A 26,263-nucleotide genomic window follows, 5' to 3' on the forward strand; every position below is an offset into this window, starting at 1 on the left:
TGGGTGTCCTGCCCCCATATGTCTGCCATCTCTTACCAACAGAGGTCACTGGGCAGTGAGACCCTGGCTGACTCTAATCTCACTGCAGCCCAGAACCTTGGCTGCAACTACCTCTGGCTCAGCTGAACACAGCTACGTTGATACAGGCCAGGGAGCAAGCGTCAGATTTTCATCAAGTTACATCCAGTTACAAAACACATAGTGCACTTGTTATCCCTCAGACTGGAGGCAATCACTTGCACAAAGAAGCAGATATTTAATTTTAAGCAGAGGCTGATATGGCCTTCAATTAAGAACAATTTCTTTCACATTAATGACTAAGTTAACAAATGCTCAGTCACATTTTTAAAGACTTAAAACTACTTCTATATTATCAAAGTGATCATTGAATATCACCTGTTGAACACGATGAGATGCAGGACTACTTTCAAACGGCCAACCTTCCGCAGTAAATGGCATACTCTGGCCGCATCACATGAAATGATATAAATACAAGGTAAATATGTAGAAACTTTGTCAAACGTTCACAAATACATCATTCACTTGTAACTATTAAAAATGAAGGAAAAACATTCCCAACATCACCAAATCACAGCTGACTTGGAGCCTATGTTTAGCTTGGTCCTATGTTTAATGAGTGAAAGCTGAAAAAGCTGTCTATTCACATGTATGAAAAAGTACTTACACCAATTCATTTCCTCATTGTGAAAACTTGTAAACAAGTTCTTGGCAAATTCAATATGGAGCATTTTTATTGCTGCAATTACATGTTGCATAGCATAGACAATCTGTAATAAAGGTTGCACCTCTTGATCTACACGTGTTTAGCTAATTGATTCTATTCACTACAACTCACACTACAGTCAGAGTTATAAAGGTACTAACATCTTAGGATACCTGTGTGTAGTATGTTAAGTGTTTGTTTTCCTAACTCAGTGGTGAATCTAGTTCAACAGCCAAGGGCTTTTGGAATTCCACCAAAATGGGATACCACCAGCCTCTACAAAAGTCAACACTAACTCTTAAATATGGAAGTAAATGCAAGGACTGTGGTTTGTCTGTTTGTAATACTCTCGCATGCAACGACTTGTCATCTACTCAAAAGTATTTTGTTTTTAGTTTAAAACCTTGCTGTAAAACTGTCCATTTACCAACCCCCAACAGACACAATTGCTGCCTTGAAAGCAGGGATGGAGGAAATGGGGAATCAAAGGGTTAAAAACATTTTGGGTCTCTTCTGCTCATTTTAACTGATACTGATTTTTCATGGGTTAAGAGCAATGCTAAAAATATGAACAACCAGCTATTAAGAAAAGAACAAAAACAAGTACATGATTTGCACTATTCTGGCTTATGGTCAGCGTGGGATTTTTGTATGCCATTTTAAAAGGTCTTTTTATTTTGTTATACTTTATCTCTCCACCTTTTCACTTTACACTCACTTCTGGTAGTGAGATTGGGATAGGCTTAACCTATTGCAGTTCCAGGAATTCTGGTAGCGTTATATTTAGGTGTATGTTGTGGTCTTACAGGTAATGTTCTGCTTCATTCTGTTTCAAGGCTGCTCAGTGGCCTGCAGAAAAACCAATAAAACCCTAATGCTGAAAGCCAAGAGATCCATGCTGACAACCTGCAAACGTGTTGAATTCCGTAGGAAATGGGTTTCAGGCTGCATGCAAATTGCACGGTTATGCTGACAAGAAGTGGTTATTGTGACAATGATAACAAATATATGCAATGTGCACAGTTACAGCCAGCAGCCCTAATCCCAAGCACACAGGTAACTTAATTTTAACAATAACTGAGTACAAAGTACTGGCGTCTGACCTTTATCCAGGGTCATAAAAGTGGTGGAGGTCTTCATCAGTAATGAATGTTCACTGCACTGTTCACTTTTAAAAATAAAATCTGAAGTGATAAAAATGTTGGCAGCAAGAAGACAGCGCAACGCTCTGCTCAATGAAGTTCCCAGTGCCTGGGAGAGGCAGTGGTATGGTGGTAATGTTGCTGGATTAGGAATCCAGATTCCTGGCCAATGCTCTGGGGACATGGGTCTGAATTCCACTGCAGCAGTGGGTTGAATTCAATAATGGGAGTGGGGGGGGGGGTGGATGCTCAGAATTTAAAGCTAATGGGCTATTGCTGTGAAAACCCACCTGGTTTTCTAATGCCATCCAGGGGAAGAAATCTGCTGTCCTTACCTGGTCTGGCCGACACACCTACAAGCAATGCGGTTGTCTGGAAGCCACTCAGTCCAAGGGCCAATTAGGGATGGACAATTAATACTGACCTCGGCAAATACAAAAGGGTCAGGCTCAGAGATTGAAATAGCATTTGGGACACCGAGAACATGAGACAGAACATACAAAGTGCCTTTTGCATATTTTAGTCCCAGGTGCTAATAAAAACACTAAGAAAAGGTTGTGTCTATTGACATAAAAGCGCATTATGAACTGCTTATATTGGTGTATTCAAAAGGGTGCTGCTGTGAATGGGGAGCGGGAGCTGGGTGTGGGGATTGATTGAAGAATGTGCCTGTGAACGGGGCAAAGGGGCTGCTGTGAAGGGGAAATCCACCCCCATCTTCCCCTCCGGCTCTCACTCCCACTCCATCCATATCCCCATCAAAAAAAAACCCTCAGTTTTGGAATTGAGCATAGTTACAAGTTGACACTGGATGCCAGTGGATAGTCTCCATCTGACTTTCCCTACTTATCCTCCAATTTCAGAACTTCCCACTTGTACGGGATAGGGCAGGAATTGAGTGCAAATGTGAGAGCAAGGAAGAAAGGACAGGATGCAAAGAGGGAAAGACATTGACAGCCAGGGAAAATGTCAGCGATGAAAGGAAAAGAGACATAAGCAGGCACATGAAGAGAGTAACCTGCACATTTCCAAGAAGATAGTGACACAGAGATAGAAAGCAGAATGGAAAGAAAGAAAGAAAAAGAACGATCAAACACACAAATGCACTAAAGGTACATAAGCACAGCAGAAGACAAACGTTTGTGGTGGGGGGGCGGGGGGTTCACAGTTTGGAAAGAGAGACAGACAACAAAAAGAGACACTGAAAGAGATAGACACACGCACTGATAGAAGACAGACTGACAGACAACATAGAGTTATTGTTACGATCATAGTCTTCAAAACCAAAAAAAAGGAGAGAGAGTGAGAGAAGTAATGGAACAAGTGACATCACTGGTTCACCAATGTCTTTAAGATGTAATGCTGCTCTTAGTATTGGATTAAGTAGTTCGATTTTAAAATGGTCATCAATTAGCACTTCATAATATCATCCAATGTTCAGGTAGATATATCAGGGTAAGTGTTTGAAGTTTGAGCAGCATTGGCTCAGGGTTTATGAGCTGGACACTGAATAACAGACACTGCAATGTATCTGGGATGGGGATGGTTACTTGGATTGTTTGAATATCTCGTAGGACATTGTGTTTGTATATGGCCAATGATCACTAACATATATGTAAATATATAGATTGCTCTCTGCAAGTGGGAGACCCAGAGGACAGGAGTGTAGGAGTGTCAGCCTCTGCATTTGGGTCAACAGGTTTGAGGTTCCTGAAGTTTGCAGGCGGTGAGGGGTTGGGGGGGGGAGGCGGGGGCTGCTGCGGAGCTGCTTTGGGATGGATAGGCTAAATGATCATGGAACTGTGGTACAGGAAACCATCCAAGCAGGGAGCTGACAAAGGGAATGTATCGGTAGTGGGGGCCAGCATAATCGGGAAGTTTGAGACTGTTCTCTGGAGCAAGGAGTGAGAGTCCAGATGGCTGTGTGGTCTGCCTGGTGCCTGGTTTCAGAATATCTGCTCTGGGCTGGAGAGGAACTTGCAATGGGATGGATTGGATCCAAATATCCTGGTCTATGTATGCACCAATAACATAGTTAGAATTAGGAAAGAGGTTCTGCCTAGGTGAAAGTGAGGACTGCAGATGCTGGAGACAAGATTAGAGTGGTGCTGGAAAAGCACAGCAGGTCAGCAGCATCCGAGGAGCAGGAAAATCGACATTTTGGGCCGGAGCCCTTCATCAGGTTCTGCATAGTCAGCAAGAAGAACTAGGCACCAAATTAAGAAGCAACACCTCAAAGGTAATAACATTTGGATTATTACCTCAGCCTCATACAAATTGGCATTGGGTAAACATGGTGAAAGAGATGAATGCATGGCTGAAAGACAAATGAGGGAGAGTGATGAGGGATTCCAGTTGATGGGGCACTGGCACCAATACTGGGGAAAGCATGATCTGTACCAGCAGGACAGTCTCCACTGGAACCTACCTGGTCTGGTGTTCTTATGAACCACGTAACTTGGGAAATAGAGGAGGTTTTAAATTTAAGAGTAGGGCAAGGGCCTACATTTGGAAAGTTGTGTTGAATCAAACAGGAATGCAACAGAGGAAGGAATTAATATGGAAAATAATAAACAGATCATAACTGGCAATGACAAAGTATACATATCCACGAGTAGATCAGCAGATATGAAGAGAGATTACAAAAATAAAGGTAAAAACTTAAGGCATTTGAATCAAAACAGATAGTAGTGCAAATTGAGGTAAATAAATACAATCTAGTGGTCATCACTGACATATGGCTGCAGGATGACTTGGATTGGGACCTGAATATTTAAGAGTATGTGACATTTAGGAAAGACAGGAATCTATAAAAGAGTGGATTAGTGGCTCTGTTAATTATAGATAATTTTGGCAAAAGAGAGGGATGATTGAAATTCAGGAAACAAGGATATAGAAACAGGCTGTGTAGAGATGGGGAACAAAACTGAAAAGAGGTCATCTGAGAGAATTATCTACAGTCCCCCTAACACTAACTATATGGTAGGACAAAGAATCGAAGAGGAAATAATAGGACTTTGTCAAAAGGATACAATGATTATCATGGGATATTTTAAGCCATATGCATAGTAGAAAACCAGATGGGGAAAAATGGTTTAGATGAGGAAGTCATTGAAAGTTCAAGACAATTTCATCAACCAGCATGTTATGGTAGCCACCAGAGCATAGGTTAGACTAGACTAGAACTGGTTTTAGCCAATGAGGTGGGATTAATTACTGACCTCATAATCACAGTGCCCGCAGATGTCAGCAACCAGTGCAGAGCTCTAGAATACAAAGAGATCTGGGTGTCCTCATGCAGAAGGTTGGTATGCAGATACAGCCAGTAATCAGAAAGCCAATAGTTTCTTATGTTTGTTATAAGGGGGGGATTGAATGCAACAGTAGGGAGGTTATACTTCAGTCATACAGGGTTATATTAGTGAGACCACATCTGGAGAAGTGTGTACAGTATTGGTGGTCATACTGACAAAAGGCTGTTAACGTGTTGGAAGCAGGTTGGAGATGGTGTATTTGACTAACAGTTGGAATGAGGAAAGGCTAAACAGGCTATGCTGATACCCACTGGAGTTCAGAAGAGTAACTTCATTGAAAAATATAAGAAATTGAGGGGCTTGACCAGGTGGATGTTGAAATGATGTTTCTCTTGTGTGAGAATCTAGAACTAGAGGCTAAAGTTTAAAAGCAAGGAGTCACCCATTTGTGACAGTGCCCCTAGAGATGAGGATTTTTTTTCTCTCTGATAGTTGGAGTATTTGATCTTCCTTAAAAGGCAGTGGTTGTCGAATCTTTAAATGTTTTTAAAGTAGAGGAAGATAGATTCTTAATTACTTGGGGGAATGAAGGATTATTGGGGCTTTGCAGGCATTTAGAGTTGAGGTTAAAATCTGATCAGCTGTGATCATATTGAATAGCAGAGCAGCTTTGAAGGGCTGAGTGGCCTACTCCTGTCTCGTTTTTTTAATATGAAATCAGTAAAATAAAGAAGCCATCAACATTGCTCTTTTTAAAAATTTTGTCTTCATTTTAAACTCAATATTTTTATGGAACAGAACTGAGCATTTGTTCTGAATGGGATTCTGTATTATTTCAGCAAAAGGGATGGAAAATGACAAACAAGTATTTTTTTTTAAGAGACAAAAAGCTGCAGCGATGCTGGAATCCAAAGTAGATAAGTAAGAAGCTGGAAGAACACAGCAAGCCAGGCAGCATCAGGAGGTGGGGAAGTTGACATTTTGGGTATAACTCTTCTTCAGGACTGAGGGTGGGTGTGTGGGGAGCTGCAGGTAAAGGGGATGATGGGGACAAGGTGGTGAGGTGGGGATAAGTGAAGACAGGAGAGGGTACAACCTGGTTGGTCAATGGGAAGAATGAACCCGGTTGGTGGCAGGGAGCAGAGGAAGGGAGGGGGAGGGGCTGGGATGGGAGGTTATTTGAAATTGGAGAACTCAATGTTGAGTCCTCCGGGTCGTGGGCTGCTCAGGCAGAAGATGAAGTGTTGTTCCTCCAATTTGCAGTTTGGTTTGTTGTGACAATGGAGGAGGCCAAGGATGATCATGGCGGCAAGGGAGTGGGAACGGGAATTAAAATGGGCAGTGACTGGGAGGTCTGATCAGTTCCTGTAAGCCTGGCTGCGATGCTCGGTGAGCCATTCCCTAATTTTACGTTTGGTCTCCCTGATGTAGAGAAGGCCACATCGGGAGCACCTGATGCAGCAAACTCCAAATAGACGCCATCACCAAGAACATCTTCTCCTCCCCACCCCTCTCTGCCTTTTGCAAGGATCATTCCTTTCGACAGTCCTTGGTTCCTGCCATTCACCACCAACTCCCCTGAACCCCCAGGCACCTTCCCCTGCAACGGGAAAAGATGCAAAACCTGTCAGTACACGACCCCCCTTCACCTCCACCCAGGGCCCCAAACAGGTTCCTTCCAGGTGAGACAGAGGTTGCCTCTCCTCCAACCTAGTTTCCTGCATCAGGAGCTCCTGATGTGGTCTTTTCTACATTGGGGAGACTAACGAAAACTTAGGGAACGGTTCACCGAGCATCGCAGCCAGGCTTGTTAGGGCCAACCTGACCTCCCAGTCACTGCCCATTTTAATTTCCATTCCCACTCCCTCTCTGACATGACCATCCTTGGCCTCCTCCATTGCTGCAACAAACCAAACCACAAATTGGAGGAACCATACCTCATCTTCTGCCTGGACACCCTACATCCTGCAGAACTCAACACCGAGTTATCCAATTTCAAATAACCTCCCTTCCCTTCCCCCGACTCCCTTCCCAGCTCCTCCTCCTCCTCCTCCTCCCCCCCTCCATTCCACACCTCCCTGCCATCTACTGGATTCATTCCTCCCACTGACCAACCAGGTCGTACCCTCTACCTGTGGTTCACCTATCCCCAGCTCACCACCCTGCCCCTGCCACCCCCTTTATCTGCAGCTCCCCCCACATCCACCCCCAGTCCTGAAGAAAGATTAAGGGTTACACCCTAAAGGTCGACTTCACCACCTGCTGATCCTGCTTGCCTTGCTGGATTCTTCCAGCCCCATGACTGTTTTTTAAACAGAGGAAACTCTAGTGATTTCCTCAAGTAGTTACCCTTCGACAGTTATGAACCACAGTCCTGCAGACCTGAACAACATGAATGAGGTGAACTTTGACTCATGTGTGATATTTAACTGAACTGCTGAGCTAACCTGAAGTAAATAGTCAATCTAAACATTCTGTAACCGACACTGAAAAGCTCCAAATCTTAGTTATGATCCAACTTGATAGTTCAAACTTGAAATGTAAGATCTCTGTTGCTGGATTTCAAGGTCAACAGCAACATGCCAGAGAGGAAACAGAGACCTTCTCTTTAACTCTTTGAGGACTGCAGTAGCATTTCTGCACCAATGCAAACAATCAAGAGGAAAAAAATACTCAAGGTTGCAATAACTCAGATTAAGAAAACATTCTACAAGTTGCGAACATTTTTCCAATTCACTACATTCAAAATTTACGGAAATTTGTTTTGGTGGGGAGCAGGATGCTGTAAAACACAAAAGCTAATTGGATTTTGTAAACTGCAAAGGATACTCAGTACTCAAAGGGTTAAAATTTGCAGAGAAGATGCAGTCATCTGTGGAAGTACATTTCAACCAAGAGAATTTGTTAACAGTAAAAACAACAGTATGGCAAATTATCAGCCTTTAATTTTTGATTTTCCTTTCCAGTAATGACAGATGTTCATAACTAAAACTGCTGAGCCCTAACCAACACAAGTCAGACTAACATTCTGTTTTCATTAGGATCAACTCCTAGAATCCTTGAGTCCACTTGTTCAGTCAGGATCAGGTTCTCTGACTGATGATAAGTTTACTCATTGCCCTGTTCCGACATGGCCACGTGAACCTTCAAACATTGCACTTCCTTTTGCTTAAATTTCTCCAGGTTATTTTCCACCTGATTAATATCCAACATCTTTTCCCCACATGCTGGTCCCACCTCCAAATCAGGGGAAGACACAAATAAGACTTTAAAGAATGTAGTTTTTGAAAATAAAGTAATTGAAAATGCTGACAAGATAAAGTTAATCAAAACAAGAAGACAGAAAGTCATGCTCAAACTGTACAGTCCTTCAGACAACCTACACCCTGAGCACTATGTCAACTATAGAGGTAAATGACACAAAGTGACTACATCCAAACATCAGAGGTGGCTCAGAAAAGGCTCACAAGGCTGATCCTAGGTATTAAAAACTGAGTTGTCAGAAGAGAGAAAGGCATTAAATGATATAAAATACCATATACATAGAAAAGGTAGATCATTAAACTAAATTACAAAATTGAATATTGGTGAAAAAGAAACATACTCTCGAAGCATTTTATCTTACAATTATCAAAACAGAACTGCAAGAACACCAAATTTTAGAAGGAAACTACAATTTATTCTGCATGAGAAGAGAGGAGAGGCTGATCGGCATGTGGACTCTGATTGGTGGAGGCATTGCCACAGAGAATGCTTGAATTGTGAAGATAGAGCAGGGGACACAGATTCAAAGTTATTAAAGACCACCTTTGGACTGATGTTAGGAAGTTTGATTTTACACAGAGCAATCAGTACATTCAATAGAATTTTCAAGGAAAGCAGTAGAGGGAAAAGTGAAAAATTACTTGAGAAACAATTGAAATTGAAAATAAGTCATGGTAACTCTTCCTCATTCATTTTCATTTGTGAAAGCAAAATTAAAATATTTTTCCCTTAAATGTTACCTGGAAAGCGTCTATCTAATTTTGTATTAAGTTTTGTAATAACCCTAATAGCAGTCCTGATACGTGAATAGTCTTATTATAAGAATAGTGTGGCATATTTCAACATCAAATCCAAAGATGTGTAGGTTAGGTGAATTGGTCATGCTAAATTGCCCATAGTCGGGGGTAAATATGGAGAATAGGTCTGGGTGGGTTACTCTTCACAGGGTCAGTATGGATTTGTTGGGCCAAAGGGCCTGTTTCCATACTGTAGAGAATCTAATTCTGATCTCAGAGTGAGAGTTTAGATCTTAATAAACTCAGGACACTTGGAAAATTGTTGTTCCCCTGGGCACGTTAATTGGTTAAGAGCAACAAGTAATCTGAATGCTATTACGTTGTTTTTAAGAACATTAACAGAAATAACTGCTGGTGTCCCGTGCCCAAGTTACCCTTTACTTACATGTGGAAAGTACATGAGCTCTGACCAGCAGCTCAGGGCCAGCCCCTAGACTGAGAAGACATTCTGAATCTCCTTGTTATATCTGTCAGACAGAGCACCCTGATTGGTCCAGGTGAAAAACCCAAATCAGGGATCTCATAGTCATTCCAAATCACTACACCCCCAACCCCCATCCCTCCCCAAACGTCCAGGGATATACGCCTGTTGTCTCTCTCGTAGCTTCTCCTGGGATGTTTTCACCCCAGGCCGGGTTCCTCTGTCTCTGGCAGAGACACGGGCAGCGTGTACTGGACCGTAACCCGTCTCCTGTGCCTAGAGCATTCCAGGAGAGTTTCCTCCTCTTCTTCATGAACAGTATCGAGGCTGCAGCCATCTCGAACTCTCAGGTTTCTTCGTCGCTAAACAGAGGGGTAGAGTCCATGGTTTCTGACAGGCCTTTCCTGCTGTTGTGAGGGCCAGGAATGTTTTGCTCCTGTCCCATTTGCTAGGTAATTGCTTTCAGGTAATCCACATGTTTGTTCAGAACCACCTCACCTACCCGAACTTTGCATGTCCTGACCTCGTGTTGATCTCGCATTGTACCCATGCTGGGCCATTTCCATGCTTGACACCAGACGTGGTCCACTGAAGTAAACTGTCTCTCTCATGTAGAGGAGGCATGAAGCAAAGCATACCGGGACCCTCAGAACAGTCAGAAAGGCTGTCAGAAACTGCAGGTTATCCCCCTCCGTCAAGTGTTGTAGAAACCTCAAAATCCAAGATGGATGCAGCTTTGATACTGTTACCACCTGAAGAGGAGGAGGAAATCCTCCTTAGACACTCTGGGTGCAAGAGACAGACTATGGTCTGGTACATGCTGCCAGTGTCATTCTTTATTTATGTGTGTATGGTACGTGGTCTCTGACCAGCTCAGATCGAGTCCCTAGAATGAGGAGATGCTCTGAATTTCCTGTTTATATCTGTCAGCCAGGGCTCCAAATCAAGGATCTCACTGTCAATGAAATCCAACTGACCTTGGTTTCGAACACTATATCAATTTACTTGCAAACATCCTGCTTTAAATCAAAATCAAAAGTTTTATTCTTTCCAAAAAAATGAGCTATGGAATTTTGCAAAAAAGATCCACTTTTGAGGAAAGTATTAGTAATTTGGATCATGTATATCATTACATCGACTGACTGTAATCTAGGTAATCCTCTGACTCCAAAATCAGAAGACAATAAGAATTGTATTAAACAACAGTATGTCAGAGGGAACTGAATACTAAACCTGGAAAGAATGTGCAGCACTGATTCATTATGGCTTTTTAAAACTACCTCTTACATTGTCTCCCTTACTTCCCACTGATATCAAAAGGATGTGATCCCTGATCCATTTTGCTCCACTGATTCTAATATCTCCAGTGGGACCATTCAAAGACATGAAAAAGAAATTAAACACTAAACAATTATAAAATGAATGAGACAATATAATATTTTCAAAGGGACTTAAAGTGTAAAGTTCTAACGTTGCAGGCTGATTTTTGACAGGGTGATTTCTTTCATATAGCAGTCAGCTTTTTAAATAACAGAGAGAGAAAAAAAAACAGACTTGAAAATCAAGGGAATCCTAAGAAATCAATTGAGCAAAGTTAAGGAATGACGATTTCACAATACATTTCCCCTCCTGAAATCCAAACTCCCCCAGCCAACGAAGATGAGGAGTTTGGTGATGAATTGGGGAACAATTCCTTGGTGCACTTTGTACAGGCTTCTGCTTCTGCCACCCCCAAGTGCACAGAGGTTACATGGAAATAGTTAGAAAATAAACTGGAAGCTCAACAAGGTGTTAGGTCAAGTGGTGTTCAATCTTCCCTCCTTCTATTTGCTGTGTTTTGTTCCTTTCCCACTGACAGCAGAAGTACCTGTTTGATCCACATACTTGTGTGCATGTGGAAACCCAGCTTGTTTCACACCCTGATGCTTCCATTAATGCACCATACTAAACATTTGTGAAACCCTTTTCTATTGAACTTCAAGAAACAATGCAATCAGCTGAAGAAATCTTGATGTGGATACTTAATAACGGCCTGATTTCAAGAAATGCAGATTCGTTGATTGGATTTCCTTTACTACCATTTCTAAATAACTTATTAATATTGTAATTTAGCTGACAAAACTGGTTATAGTTATAATACAGCTGCTGTTCCACAGCGAGTTTGATAAGTGCAGTCTGTGAACCTCTATCTGGATGTAAGTGGGATATTGGTTATAATTCCCCAAAGTTGGGCCATCCACACTGTACTCTGCTTAGGCTGAAGCTGAAGAGAGCTCACAACTGTGGTTACAGAATGCTCACCAGGCTCTTGAAGAGAAAGAACCTGAAAGATGTCTTGCTGGAAAAGTACTATTCTCAAGAACAAATCAATGACTGGCTATAGCTGTGGCTGAGACAGCAAGAGACAAAGAGAAACCAAGTTTCCTGTCTGCACGGGTGCACACCAGCAATGGTCTCCTTAGCTCACAAACCAGAATGTGTTTAGCATTTCCATAAGAATTAAACGGCAGCAGGGATTTTCTTATAAACTTGTCAAAAATAAAACAAGATAGCAGATGCTCGAGTCATTTTAATTAATTAAAATCATGTGACTAATTGGTCTCTGCTAGTAACTGCTTCCTTAACACTAATGGGCAGCTGTGTTAAATGAAGCTCAGAGGATACACATACAAGCCGAGGATGCCAACAGCTGTGCTCAGCCCATACCTACCGACAGTACATATAGGTCCTATAGAACAGGAAAGTGAGGCAGTTTCAGACACTGACTATGAAGGGAATCTTCAAAGTCCTGTTGCAACAAAAATATCCACCAGCCTGCACATCAGCTAAAGACCACTTAGTTTCATTTGTTTTTGCTGCTAATGTCAGCATTAAACTCATTGACCACAAAAGTCACATCCGTCAACACAAATTCAACAGCTTCAATATTCTTAGTAATCCGATCCTGGGTGTGTGTGTTCTTTTTTAAGTGGCACAACTACACTCAATATTAATGCTTACACAGACTTGGATAAATAATGTGTTGAGTATTCTCCAGCTAAGCAAGATTGAGAGTTACAAATCATGAGGTAAACAAGACATTCACCAACCCTTCCTTTTTTACTTATCCTCTTCCATTATTACTTCCCACTGACATCAATAGGATGTGATCCCTGATCTGAATGGTCCCACTGGAACTATTAGAAGACATGAAAGAGAAGTGAAACTACACATTGTGTTGTTTCAGATTATATTAAATATGAAGCTGCATCATTCAGAATGAAGCTTTTTTACTTGGAGCTGCACAGAGGGATGGAGAGATGAGCAGGTTCAAGCAAACACGACCGAAAGTTTGTGATGCAGCAAAGAGTCACATTTGACCTGTGTATCCAGTACCATCCTGTTTTCCTGTTATTTCCCCACTTCGTCTAGAAATTCTTGTTTCTCAAGCAAATTCCATTCCCTTCCATGTCATCTAATGTGTCCAGTGATATTATTGCTGTAATTTACAATGTACTGAATGTTCCCATGATTTAGGTATGCTGATCAATGGTTAAATTTAATGTACCTCACCTCCTAGGTTTGCAGGCTACATAACATTGAAGTTCCAAATAGTGAAAAAGATACAGATTTGTGTCCTAGGAAGCTACTTCCTACGTTAGATTCCAAGTGATCCTTGATATCAACTTTACTAAAAGAAAGAAAATCTGAGGGCACAAAAAATTACATTTGGTATCTAGTCTCCCTCAGCTGACAGTATAATGGAATGAAATATCAGAAAAGGAAGCCATTCAACCTTTTGTGCCTTTGTCAACTGTAAGAAAGAGCTATCTAATACGTCCCTTGCTCAGAACAGAAGGGTCACTGTACTCGAAATATTAACTCTGCTTCTCTCACTACAGATTTACCAGACCAGCTGAGTTTCACCAGCTATTTTTGTGTTTCAGATTTCCAGCATCTGCAGTTCTTTATTTTTATCTAATTAGTTCCATCACGCCTGCCCTTTCCTCATTGCCCTGCAACTCAATCAGCCCCTGAAAAGCACACAACCTGTTGAATTAACAATAGTGTTTACAGCGCAGTGTGGCAAAAGCAGAAACTCCACTGAACATGTTATTTTAAAAGACAAGGTGTGTGTAAGTCAGCAGTTCCTGCTGTGTTGCCCACACAGTCTGGTCTGCTCTCAGACACTGTTTCCTCTTTGAGAATGTGAACACTCCAAAACATAAGAATCTGACAAAAGATTTGCAATGCTGGGAAGCAATGACTCGTCTCATGACTGTGACAGCAAATATATTTTTCAAGCAACCAATATTAAAAAAAAACTAAGACAACTGAAATCATAAAAATTCAGTTTAAACAGAATTGGGTGGCTCACTTAATCCAAGACAAAGTGCTGCTAAGTCAGAATTCCATAAGCTGACTGGAGTTGAGAAAACAGTTGTTTAGCTGTTAGGAGGTAATCCTAATTTACTGCTAAATCAGTAATATATTTCCAAAGTCATTTTGAAAAGACTTCCATGAATGAAGATTCTTTTGAAGTTCAGAGAAATAAAGGCATCTTCTCTCACATGGTTTCCTTTAAAATAATCATTTTCAGCCTGATTGCACTTGGTGCTGTGATATACTAACAAGAAAAATGTGTATGCCAACTGTGCTACTACAGGTATTTAAAAAACACTCTGAAAAAGCACTGTACTTCACTGCTATCACTCCTCATTCAACAAAAGTATCAGTTTGCAAAGAAAGTGCCCCAAAACTGACACTGTTACAGACCATGTCTCACTTTTTATCAAGACAACTTCCATTCTTTGAAGCAATATACAAGCAATGAAATCAGCAAGGTACAGGGCATGCATTGAAGAAAAGAAAACATTTGCATGATAATACTGCGTCATTATTTCAAAGAACTATATTTTCCAATGCAGCAGTGAACAGTGAACAAGCCACAGAACAAATGGTGCATACTTCCATCACAGGCACTGAAAGATATATGAGAGTAAAGGAGTTATGGTACTACTGCGAATCTAGACAAATACCTTTCAGCAAGTTGCTGGCAAACTTTCCAAGTGACAAGTAAAAAGCCCCCCTCTTTCCTGGTTGTTACAACAAGCCTCTGAAAGCATCCATAACCCACAGCCAACAAGAGTTCATGAATCTACATTGTCTAGCTAAATCAAAACTTGGTGCATTAATTTTAACAGGATGCAGTTGAATGTCATAGCAATCTGATGTTTAAAGGCAAAAATCATAATCACATTTAGTTTCTGCAATGTTGGAAATTTGGGCCTGCCTATTTAGTTACTGAACCAAATAGGAGCTCATTGATGGTCAAGAAAAAGTCAATGTGAACCTGTTTTAAGCCAACAATTGAGACAGGGTGGTGAAATCAGAATTAACTTGCGAGCATTTTGAATGCATTCGTATTTATCACTGTGTCTGTTGTTTTTGTGAGATTGCACTAATGTCACACATTTAGTTGAGTGATTCACAGTTATTGACTTCTGGAAATCCTCATGAGCTGGATTAAATATTAAAATTAATAACCCACTTAAAGCAACCCCTCTACTGTACCTCAATCTTTTGAAATAAACAGCACTTTCTCCCCTCTCTTTGCTTAATTATGTTTCACATGTAGGTGACACCAATATTTCCACACAGACCTTTTATACAAACATGAAGGACAGTTTCATTTCTTGAAACGAGCAGCTCTTTCAGCAGGAAAGTTTGGACAGATACTGATGAACACAAGATTGATGCAATGGTGCTCATCAGACTACTACTGTGAATTCATGAATCAACATTTAACTCCTTTGAGCAATGAGTATCCTTTACAATTTCCCAAAAAAAGGTGCATGTAACACAAATAATCACAACATGATTGCCTGTCAAATTCCAATCCTAAATTCAGCAGAACTTCAGCAATGTATGGAAACATAAAACAGTCTTTAATTCATAGCACCCATTCATCTACAGTGAAACAGCAGACAGTTTGCAAGCCGAGGTACTCAGCAGCTTTACTTTGAGTGAAAGGAAATGGCAATACAAGCACAGGAATTGCTTTCTAAACTGCCTGATGGATATTTTTCTTCCCATCTTGAGCCAAGCTTTCCCAGGGTAGAGCAGGGAGTTTAAGGAGGGGTGTTGGGAGGGGAAGCAGGATGGGTCAAAGTTGATGCTGTCCACCTTTGCCTTTCCAGACCAGCTCCTTTAAACCTTCAAGACCAGAGCAGAGTGCTTGTTAAAAAGCAAGCACCACCAGTGGAACAGGAGGGCAGAAGAAATCACACAAAACATGAAAATCAAAACACAAAATCTAGTGCAGAATTATTGTTGCAGTCCTCAAAGGGTTGATTCTGATGGCAATGAATCCCTCTTTGCACCCCCCTCCCATGTAAACAACTTGTACCGATGGACTTGGAATTGCCCAAGAACAATGTGAAGTGAATATCAATTGTTGGGAGAAGCTGTCTTCTCAGGTTTACTTCTTACCTTGTTACGCTTGAAATAAGCCCGTCTGCAAGCTGCAAAACACTTTTCACTGCAGAAACATTTCACCTCGCTCCCCATGCTGAGGGAATAACGCTTAATTCCCAGCTTCTGGCACCAAGCACAAACTATTTGCACATTTATCAATTCATCATCTGAAACACAAAAAAGAAGCATGCAAAACATCATGAGGAAAAGTATCACCACTGTGGGGCGACTAGCCCAATGCAACTCATTCCATTCCTGCCGCAGCACCCTGCATCATCTCCTGAATCAGAATACATAGATTGTAACCTCTCCAATCCAGAAGGCTATTATTTGGAAACATCAGTTGTCCAAATTTTTTGTTGCGCACACACAAGCATCTTACTGCACAATATTAGTAGAATACTTTGCGAGTGACAATATTTTCATCAGTAAAATTTTGCTTATTACTGCCTTTTGCATTGTTATTAATGTTTTATTACTGTTGTATACTTCCGGTAAATATTTATACTTATGCAATTTCATTGTTGGAACACTTGTGATTGAGTGCACGAACATGATTCTATAGTGCATAAAATTATGAAATTGGGAAATGACTGTCACACCATTCTGGACTGGAGAGGGTTAAACTGTGCAGGTTTTTAAAAGCAATTTTGATGTGAGTAATGGGTTCCTACACAAATTCTAGAACCCACTTATTCTGAAATTCAGGGAAGAACAGAACTGTTTGGCTTTAATTCAATAACCCATGAGAATGGCGCAAAGTAGAATTTCAAATTATATCCCACAATAATCATTCATAAACTTCTCTTTACAGCATTAAAGCAGCATCATTGCATAGTCTGTACTTGGCTTCATAAATCTACAGCATAAGAAAAGTTAATAACCACATAATTCCTGCATATAATATTAAATATAATGCTGTTTTTTGAGTCATGAATGATCCCAGTTAGATTCGATCAGGTGAAATTATGCCAAGCAATGTTAGCATGTGGATCTTCCAATGCATCTACATGAAATATTGTCAACTATTTTTTTGCCAAACACATTGAACCATTTATTTTAAAATGACTTTGTGGCTAAAAAGCATATGGACGATTTTCTTACAAAATACAAGAGTGCTGGACTGTTGGAGGTGCTGTGTTGCGTTGTGCATAAACCAATAAACCAAAAATCTTTTGAGTGTTCCGAAAGGATACCACAGCACCATTCAAAGGAATACAGGTGAGTTTCTCCTGGTATCCTGGTTAATATTTATCCCTTGGCCAACATTAATCAAATGAAATTCTTTGTGAGGTCATTACCTCGTTTCTGTTTGTGGGAGATTGCTATATAAAAGTTAACTGTCGTGCTTCCTACATTACAACAAAGACTGCACAGTATCTGTGTTGCATTACCTGCCAGGCAATTTGGGGCATCCTAAGATCAAGAAGGGTGCTATAGAAATGTAAGTTCTCTCCTGCGTTTCTATGATAATACTGCAGTACATAATTACATTCCAAATTATTTATGAAGCAATATGTGAACACAAAAATTGATAAGATGGATGACAGGATCTTTTTTCCTTGGGTGGGGGAAGCTCAAAACTAGGGGCCATATTTTTAAAGTGAGAGGAGAAAGATTTAAAGAGGATATGAGGGGCAACCTGTTTACACAGAGTGTTTCGTATGTGGAATGAACTACAAGAGAAAGTGGTGGATGCAGGAACAGTTACAACATTTAAAAGTCATTTGGATAAGTTTATGAATGAGTAGGGTTTGTAGGGATATGGACTAAGCATAAGCAGGGGGACTAGCTTAGTTTGGGAACGTGGTTGGCATGGGCTAGTTGGACCGAACGGTCTGTTTCTGTGCTGGATGACTCTATGACTCTGTGTGGGCAGAAAAAGATCAACCGGCCTTTAATTCTGCCCCGTCCTGTGAGATTTCAGAACATTGTGGTTTAATCATTTGTCCCCAGCCTCTGTCCCCATCCTTTTATTTCCCTAGAATTCCAGGTGTTGATTGTGTGGCCTTGTGTGTGTGTGTGTGTGTGTGTGTGTGTGTGTGTGTGTGTGTGTGTGTGTGTTGGGGGGGGGGGTGTGGGGGGGGTTGCAAGAGTGAAATAGAATTAATTGCAGACAATTATTATGATCAAAACATGGAAATAGATATTTGCTGTTGAAAGTTACTTGTGATGGATATTTCTCTTTCCCATCATTTCACAAGGATCTGGAAATTAAAATGATTTTCTGAATTATTAACCAAAGTAAGGATGTTAGCAACCATTGTTTATTTTAAACAAATAAAGCTTGGCATATGAAGAGAAGGTGAGTATTTAGCGCTGACATCTTTAATTCATCACAGTAAACAAGGTTCCATTTAAAGAATGAATCCAGTGCTGTGGTGAGCCAGCAGCTAATGCATTGTGAGCACATTTCCCAGCTAATCAACATGAAACAGCATTAACGTATTTATTTGGCCACACACTCACAATTAAATTTTACATTGTCATATCCAGTTCGAGTCAATGTCACACCCTCTGTCGTTGCACCATCTGGTCAAGCGACCATGAGCCCAAAATTGGACATTCGAATTTGATTCACAATTGGAGAAATTGAGCTTAACAGAAAATTGGCCAAACTAAATGAAACAGCTGCCAGCAGCTATTGGCGACAAAGAATAATGGAAACCAAGGTCAAAGAGACCAGAAAGGTTCAAGGGGAACCAGTTACAACCAAAGGGGTGTGCATTGAAGAAATTCCAGCTAGTGCCTGTGGTCATGCACTTTACACCTCCACTTGGCCACAGAACATTCTGGAAGATTCAAAGTGAAGGGGATAAAAATATACCCCCTCAGCAAAAACTCACAGCAAGACTCAGGGCGGAAGGCTGTGTGGCAACCCAAGAGGAGCCAGGAGAAGCTCCACATCACCTGGGAGACCCACCTTCCTGGAAGGGAGCTAGCCTTGTGTCAGAGAGGAAGGAGATTCCAACAACCCAGCTCAAACACATGGATCATTGCAGGTAAGATCCTATCTCAGACAGATAGAGCTAGATAATCAGTATATATTATGGGAATTTGGGAAATGCTCACATGGTGTTTTTAATGAGGAACATTTTATTAACAAAATTGAGTTGAACTGCAAACTGAATTCTGTGTCCCTTTGTCCACCTCAGTGACAAGAGTGTTAGGTAAAGTGTTTTTAACACGTAAACTGGTCAAAGTGTCCAAAGCACAACCAATACCCTTGCAAAACAGCGGCACGGTGGCTTAGTGGTTAGCACTGCTGCCTCACAACGCCAGGGACCCGGGTTCAAATCCCACCTCGGGCAACTGTCTGTGTGGAGTTTGCATGTTCTCCCCGTGTGGGTTTCCTCTGGGTGCTCCGGTTTCCTCCCACAGCACCAAAAATGCGCAGGTTGCGTGAATTGGCCATGGTAAATTGCCTGTACTGATAGGTGCATTAGTCAGGGTGGGGCTGTTCTTCAGAGGGTCGGTGTGGCCCTGTTGGCCCAAAGGGCCTGTTTACACATGGTCGGGAATCTTGAAAAAAAGGGCTATTTGGTTTGTGAAAATAAATCAGCCTATCTGTGGATCAGAACTATATGGTCTGTTTATCGTCTTAAAGTTAAAGGGTTATTTCAAATTCACACTGCTGCATTATCGTGTTGAAGTGCTGGTTTAAGGTTGCAGAGCACAGCAGATGTTGATATAAGAGTCCAGAAAGTTAAGCAGCAGACTTTAATTCAGAGAGAAAATGCTTAAATTCTGGCCAATCAGTGGAAATATTTATTCTAAATGGATGAGCGTGGCCATTCCCGGCCTGAACTACCGGATAGAAACCTTTCCATTAAAGGGAGAGCAGGTGGCTTGTGTGTGTGTGTGTGTTTCTCTTCTATAGGGGGATTTAAGGAGATAAACCAGTGCTGTCCATCTTTCACTGTGCAGCACTAAAGAACAATGCTCCAGGAATAAAACAGAATGTCCTGACATCTTACTCACAAGCCCAGCAGCATGTAAACCATTCTATTCTGTGAAGGATAGAATGATCACTTCTATTCTGACCAGAGCCCAAGTTCAAGCTGAATTCAGCAGAATCTTTACCTACATCGCAGTCAAAACATTATGGGCGGACAGGCGGGAAAGTGGACTTAAGACAGCAGCTTGAGCAAATATGATCTTATGGAAGGTGGAACAGCCCCACGGGGCCAAATGACCTATTTCTGCTCCTAATTTGCATGTTCTTTGTTAATGGTTCAGTACTTAATCAAATTAACATTAATTGTTTTTGCTTGAATGTAATTCTACATGTGTGCAGCAATTTGAGAAAAAAAGAACTTTGTTTCAATTCTAGGCTTTCTTGAGACAAGTTAATTTTATTCTCAGGTTGTTAGTTTTCCACCCTCAGTCTAATACAAATAATCTGTTCTCTCAATCCTCTTCTCTCAGCATGGATAACACACAGCATTCTCATCCAGGGAAAGCATCAGGTGACCAGATAGTAATCCAGAGACATGGGCGGTCTTGATACCTTTGATGAGATAGGAAGGGGGCAAGTGCAGTGATAACAGGCAAACAGTCTGGCAAGGCAAGGCCAATTATAGCACTTCACAAACAACCGGAAACATCAATTCAGTGTGGAACAGTATAGCTTCACAAGCGGCAACAGAACACTGATGATGTCACCTAGAACAGGGACAAAACGTCTGCTAACAAACCTACAAACTTGGCAAATAGACCAGCAACTAGTCCAACCAACTCCCAGTCTACAGATCTTCACAAAAACTTTAAACTTCATGGGCAATATCTCATTATCTTGTCTTGGAGCTGGTCAAGAGGTCAGCTTGGCTAATGGAACTGATAAAAATCAGTGATATCAACTATTGGGGATGGTCCCCAGAAACACAGGTGTTGATTGATTGACATGAATATCACGTCTGCTTCTCTCCTCAGATAGTGCGCCACGTGCTGAGTCTTTCTACAATTTCCTGATTTTATTCCATAATGAACTATTACAGAATGCCACCTTGTAAAACTAAACCCCCCAATAGAAGCAACAAAGTTAGGGTTGCTGCCTATAATCACATGGACCATTTCACCTCTAGACTTGCTTCTGGCATTTAGTATTCAGATACATGCCTATTCAGTTGCCTCCTGCCAGGAAAGGATGCCAGGCACAGCCTCCCAGAAGAGTACTCCCCATTGAGCTAGCAGTAGCAAAGATCTATATCTAACACATTAATCTGTTTTTCCTCTTTTCAGGTTCTGAAGCTCCGACATTGCATTCACAGCATTTTCAACTTTTATTTATTTCCAAGTTTATCTTCCTCTCTGCATATTCAATTGAACTTTGCTGCCTATTGGGATTGGAGAAATGTGAAAGCTCTTTGTGGATAAGATGTTTCGCTTGTTCAGTATAGGTGGTGGATAAGGAAATCTAGCATTGTACAACCTGCAAGGACTGTGAGAATTTATCAGGACTTTTGTTTTATTGCTGAAAAGAGATATGCTGCTGAAGTTTTTTCATCTTTCACGCATCAGGATAATTATGAGAATGTCAAATTTCAGATTATCAGAGCAGCTTATACAACAGGACCAAAGGGTATGGATTAATTTGTAGGCTGACTCTGACCGGCTGGGGTGGTGCCATGGAGAAAGCAACAGGCATCTCAGGCTCTTGGGGTGTTTTAAAAAAAAAGCTTGAACGTGTTCCTTTTGTTTATAAAGAAGGTGTCTGTGTATGTGAATGTAGGTCATGTCCAGCAACAGTAAATGAGCCATTATAGGAACTCAACTGATTGTCTTAAATTGGTTGTTACCATTGCTATTTAAATGTTCAAGATTGTTCAGCAAGTACCACCCCATCGCAACTGACAGTAAATTACCTATTTGGGGCTTTGTTAGTACGGGCTAGTTGGATATTCTCTGTCCACTGCCTGTTATGAACAGCTGAATGATTCAATCAACCAATCATAGGCTTTATGAACCCAGCGTTTGAAATGTGACACTCATGTGTGTCCGTTTGAGTGCCTCCTTCAGCAATCTGACTCTCCTCTCAGAAATATACAATTGTTTCGCTGAAAACTATGCGGAAGTGGGTATTGCAGATGGGCCGGTGAAGGGCTTTTGCCCGAAACATTGATTTTCCTGCTCCTCAGATGCTGCCTGACCTGCTGTGCTTTTCCAGAACTACTCTAATCTTTGCTGAAAACTGTATCCACTGCGGGTCAGGATTGCAAATTCTATTTTGAATTGCAAACCCACGATCTGTGAACTAACAAGGGATCTTTTGCACTTGTGAATCATAGAACAGAATCCCTGCAATGTAGAAGCAGGCCATTCAGCTCACACCGCCCCTCCAAAGTGCATCCCACCAAGATCCACTCCCCTACCTTGTCCCCACCCCACTCCTGTAACCCCACATTTCCCATGTCTAATCCACCTAGCCTGCACATCCCTGGATTCTGGGAAATTTAGCATGGCCAATCCACCTAAGTTACACATCTTTGGATTGTGGAAGGAAACTGAAGCCCCCTGAGGAAGCCCACACAGTTACAGGAAGAATGTGCAAACGCCATACAAACAGCCGTCTGAGGCTGGAATCGAACTCTGGTCCCTGGCACTGTAAGGTAGCGGTGCTAACCACTACATCAGAGGCAAGCAGGGACACACACACACACACACACACACACACACACACATATATAAATGCAAAGAATATAGTAATATTGTTACAAGTACTTCATATTTAATCATCTTTATAGAATTGTGTTTCAAGGATTGGTGGATATCTGGATTTTTATTTAAAGAGGTCAATAATGTCCATAATGTCCTCTGGGTGGGGGATATCGATACCCACCACCAAGTGTGGCTTGGCAGCAGCACAGCTGATTGAGCTTGTCGGGTCCTGAAGGATATAGCTGCTAGACTAGCTCTGCGGCAGGTGGTGAGGGAACCAAAAGGGAAAGCCATACTTGACCTCATCCTTCCCAAGCTGCCAGCTGCAGATGCATCTGTCCATGATGAAATCGGTAAAAGTGACCACTGCACAGTCCTTGTGGAGATGAGGTCCCACCTTCACATTGAGAATAGCCTCCATCCTGCTGTGTGGCACTATCACCATGTTAAATGGGACTTCAAACAGATCTAGCAATTCAAGACTGGGCATCCATGAGGTACTGTGAGCCATCAACAGCAGAATTATACACCAGCACAATCTGTAATTTCATGGTCTGGGATATCCCCCACTCAACTATTACCATCAAGCCAGAGGGTCAACTCTGGTTCAATAGAGAGTGCAGGACAGCATGCAAGGACCAGCACTTGTCATACCTAAAAATAAAACATCAATCTGATACAACTACCAAACATGACTACTTGCATGCCAAACCACCTAAGCAACAAGTAATAGAGCTAAACAATCTCACAACAAATGGGTCAGATCTAAGCTCTGCAATCCTGGCCACATTCATTTGTGAATGGTGGTGGACAACGAAACAACTCATTGGAGGACGCACCACAAATATCCCCATTCTCAATGATGGAAGAGCCCAACACATAAGATAAGGCTGAAGCAGTCACTATAATGTTCAGTCAGAAGTGCTGGGTGGATGATCCATTTCGGCCTTCTCTAGTGGTCCCCAACATTACAGGTATCAGTCTTTAATCAATTTGATTCACTCCACATGATACCAAGAAATGGTTAGAGACATAGGATACTGCAAAGGCTATGGGCCCTGACAACACTCTGGCAATACTGAATACCTGTGTTCCAGTACTTGCCACTCCCCTAGCCAAGCTTTCCCAATATAGTTACAACACTGGCATCTATCTGCCAATGTGGAATATAACACAAGTATGTCCATAACGTAAAAAGCAGGACAAATCCAACTCAGTCAATTACTGCCCCATCAGTCTCCTCTCAATCAACAGTAAAGTGATGGAAGGTGTCATCAACAGTGCTATCAAGCAGCACCTGCTCAGCAATAACCTGCTCAGTGATGCCCTATTTGGGTTCCACCAGAGCCACTCAGCTCCAAGTCTCAATACAGCCTTACTTCAAATATGGACAAAAGAGCTGAATTTCAGCAGTGAGATGAGAGTGACATTAAGGCTACTCTTGACTAAGTGTGGCATCAAGGATCCCTAGCAAAACTGAAATCAAAGTGTATTGGGGGCAAACTCTCCACGAGCTGGAATCATGCTGGTACACAGAAAGATGATTGTGGTTGTTAGAGGTCAGTCATTTCAGCTCCAGGACATCTCTGCAGGAGTTCCTCAGAGTAGTGCCCTCAATCCAACCACCTTCAGCTGCTTCATCAGTGACCTTTCATCTACATTTCGGCCACGAGTAGGGATGTTTGCCAATGATTGCAGAATGTTAACATCATTCGCGTTTCCTCAGATACTGAAGCAATCCATGTTCAAATGCAACAAGATCTAGACAGTATCCAGGCTTGGGCTGACAAGTGGCAAGGAACATTTGTGCCACACAATTGCCAGTGATGATCATCTTCAATAAGAGATAATCTAACCATTGTCCTCGACATTCAGTTGTGTTACTATCTCTGAATCCCTCACTATCAACATCCTGAAGGTTACTATTGACCAGAAACTCAACTGGACTTGCCACATAAATACAGGAGCTATAAGAGCTAGTCAGAGACTAGAAAAGCGGAAGCAAGTAACTCACCTCCTGAATTCCAAAGCTTGACCATCGTCTACATGGCACAAGTCTAGATGAGTGCACCCCAACCAACACTCAAGAAGCTTGACACCATCCAGGACAAAGCAGCCCACTTGATTAGTGCTACATCCACAAGTAACCACCCTTTCCACCACCAACATTCAGTAGCAGCAGTACACATTATCCTCAAGGTGCACTGCAGAAATTCACCAAAAACTCCCGACAGCACCTTCCAAACCCATGACTACTTCCACCTAGAAGGACAAAGGCAACAGATACAAGGGAACATCAAACCCTTGCAGGATTCCCTCCCATCCTGACTTGGAACTATGTAAGGTAAAAACAATGACTGCAGATGCTGAAAACCAAATACTGGATTAGTGGTGCTGGAAGAGCACAGCAGTTCAGGCAGCATCCAACGAGCACTGTTCCTTCACTGTCAACAGGTCAGAATCCTGGAATTCCCTCCCATAGGGCATTGTGGGTCAACCCAGAGCACATGGGCTGTGACAGTTCAAGAAGGCAGCCCACCATCACCTTCTCAAGGACACCTAGAGAAACTAGAGCCAGCAATGTCCATAACCCATGAATGAATTTTAAAAAAAGAAAAGAAATTGTTTTTTTTAAACCAAGGCATTTCTTGATGGCCACATATTTTGTAATAAGTCCTTGTTTACTGGAGATACTTTGCCTGGGTTTATGACAATTAGTTTGCAGTGTCTGGTTTCAATATTATTTGGATTAGTTAGTAAGAAAAGGCATTTACCCAGCCTGTTTCAAGAAAAATCTTTGTTATGGATACACTGTGATACCTGGAACAATGGACCAGCTATTATTGCATGAAAAGCCTTTGCAAGAATTTGTTGATATTTCTTAAACAACAAAGTGTTCAAATGTCCCCAGTAATAACTGCATGTGTTCATCAAAATCCACTTTGGTGTGCCAGGTCGTCAGGCCAACAGTCATCTGAACTTCTCAATCCTTATTCTTTTGGCTTTCAAGAACTAACCATTATTGATAAAAAGATATTTTCCACAAAATTGAATGATGGGGCGCAAAATCCTTTTTCCCTTTTACCTGGCGGGTGCTTGTATTTTGAGCTGTTTGGAGGGATAAAGGTTTACGTTTTCATATTAAACTGTGTGATAACCCATTATTGCACCTTCATTGAACAATTTTTGTTTGTAATTAATCAATAATTTTGTTTACTAAAGAAATCTGATTGATGGATCTTTTTCTAATCAATCTACTCCGATATTGTCACACATAGCTGGAGCAGGTGGGAAATGAACCTGGGTCTCCTAGTTCAGGAGCAGAGACACTACTGGTGTACCACAAGAGCAGGTGTGGAGTTGAATACAGAAAGCATGAGACAAATAAGACAAATTTATGTTGTGACCATGGAGTAATGATTCTAATGTACTCTTCACATCTTGGTCAAAACAATGTACATCAATACTCACAAATTCTTTAACACACATAAGAAGATATGTTAATCATACACATATCAATTGTACAAAATAAGAAAGCTGGAGGCCAA

The 26,263-nt window shown here is 41.5% G+C and overlaps 1 protein-coding gene across 8 annotated transcripts in view; it reads right to left on the reverse strand.

The window, feature by feature from the left end:
* The window catches only part of sobpa (sine oculis binding protein homolog (Drosophila) a), a 361,393-nt gene that overhangs the window by 138,458 nt on the left and 196,672 nt on the right, over positions 1–26,263 (reverse strand). For 6 of the 8 annotated variants that reach the window (XM_072552534.1, XM_072552576.1, XM_072552567.1 and 3 more), the window contains exons 4-5: positions 16,074–16,225; positions 397–462 (exon numbers count right to left, since the gene is read on the reverse strand). In XM_072552534.1, coding sequence (XP_072408635.1) covers positions 397–462; positions 16,074–16,225 — 218 coding nt within the window. The remainder of the gene's footprint in view (positions 1–396; positions 463–16,073; positions 16,226–26,263) is intronic. The other 2 variants (XM_072552588.1, XM_072552556.1) reach the window with 1 other exon arrangement.

The sequence above is a fragment of the Chiloscyllium punctatum genome, chromosome 3, assembly GCF_047496795.1.
Source record: "Chiloscyllium punctatum isolate Juve2018m chromosome 3, sChiPun1.3, whole genome shotgun sequence".
Lineage (NCBI taxonomy): Eukaryota > Metazoa > Chordata > Chondrichthyes > Orectolobiformes > Hemiscylliidae > Chiloscyllium > Chiloscyllium punctatum.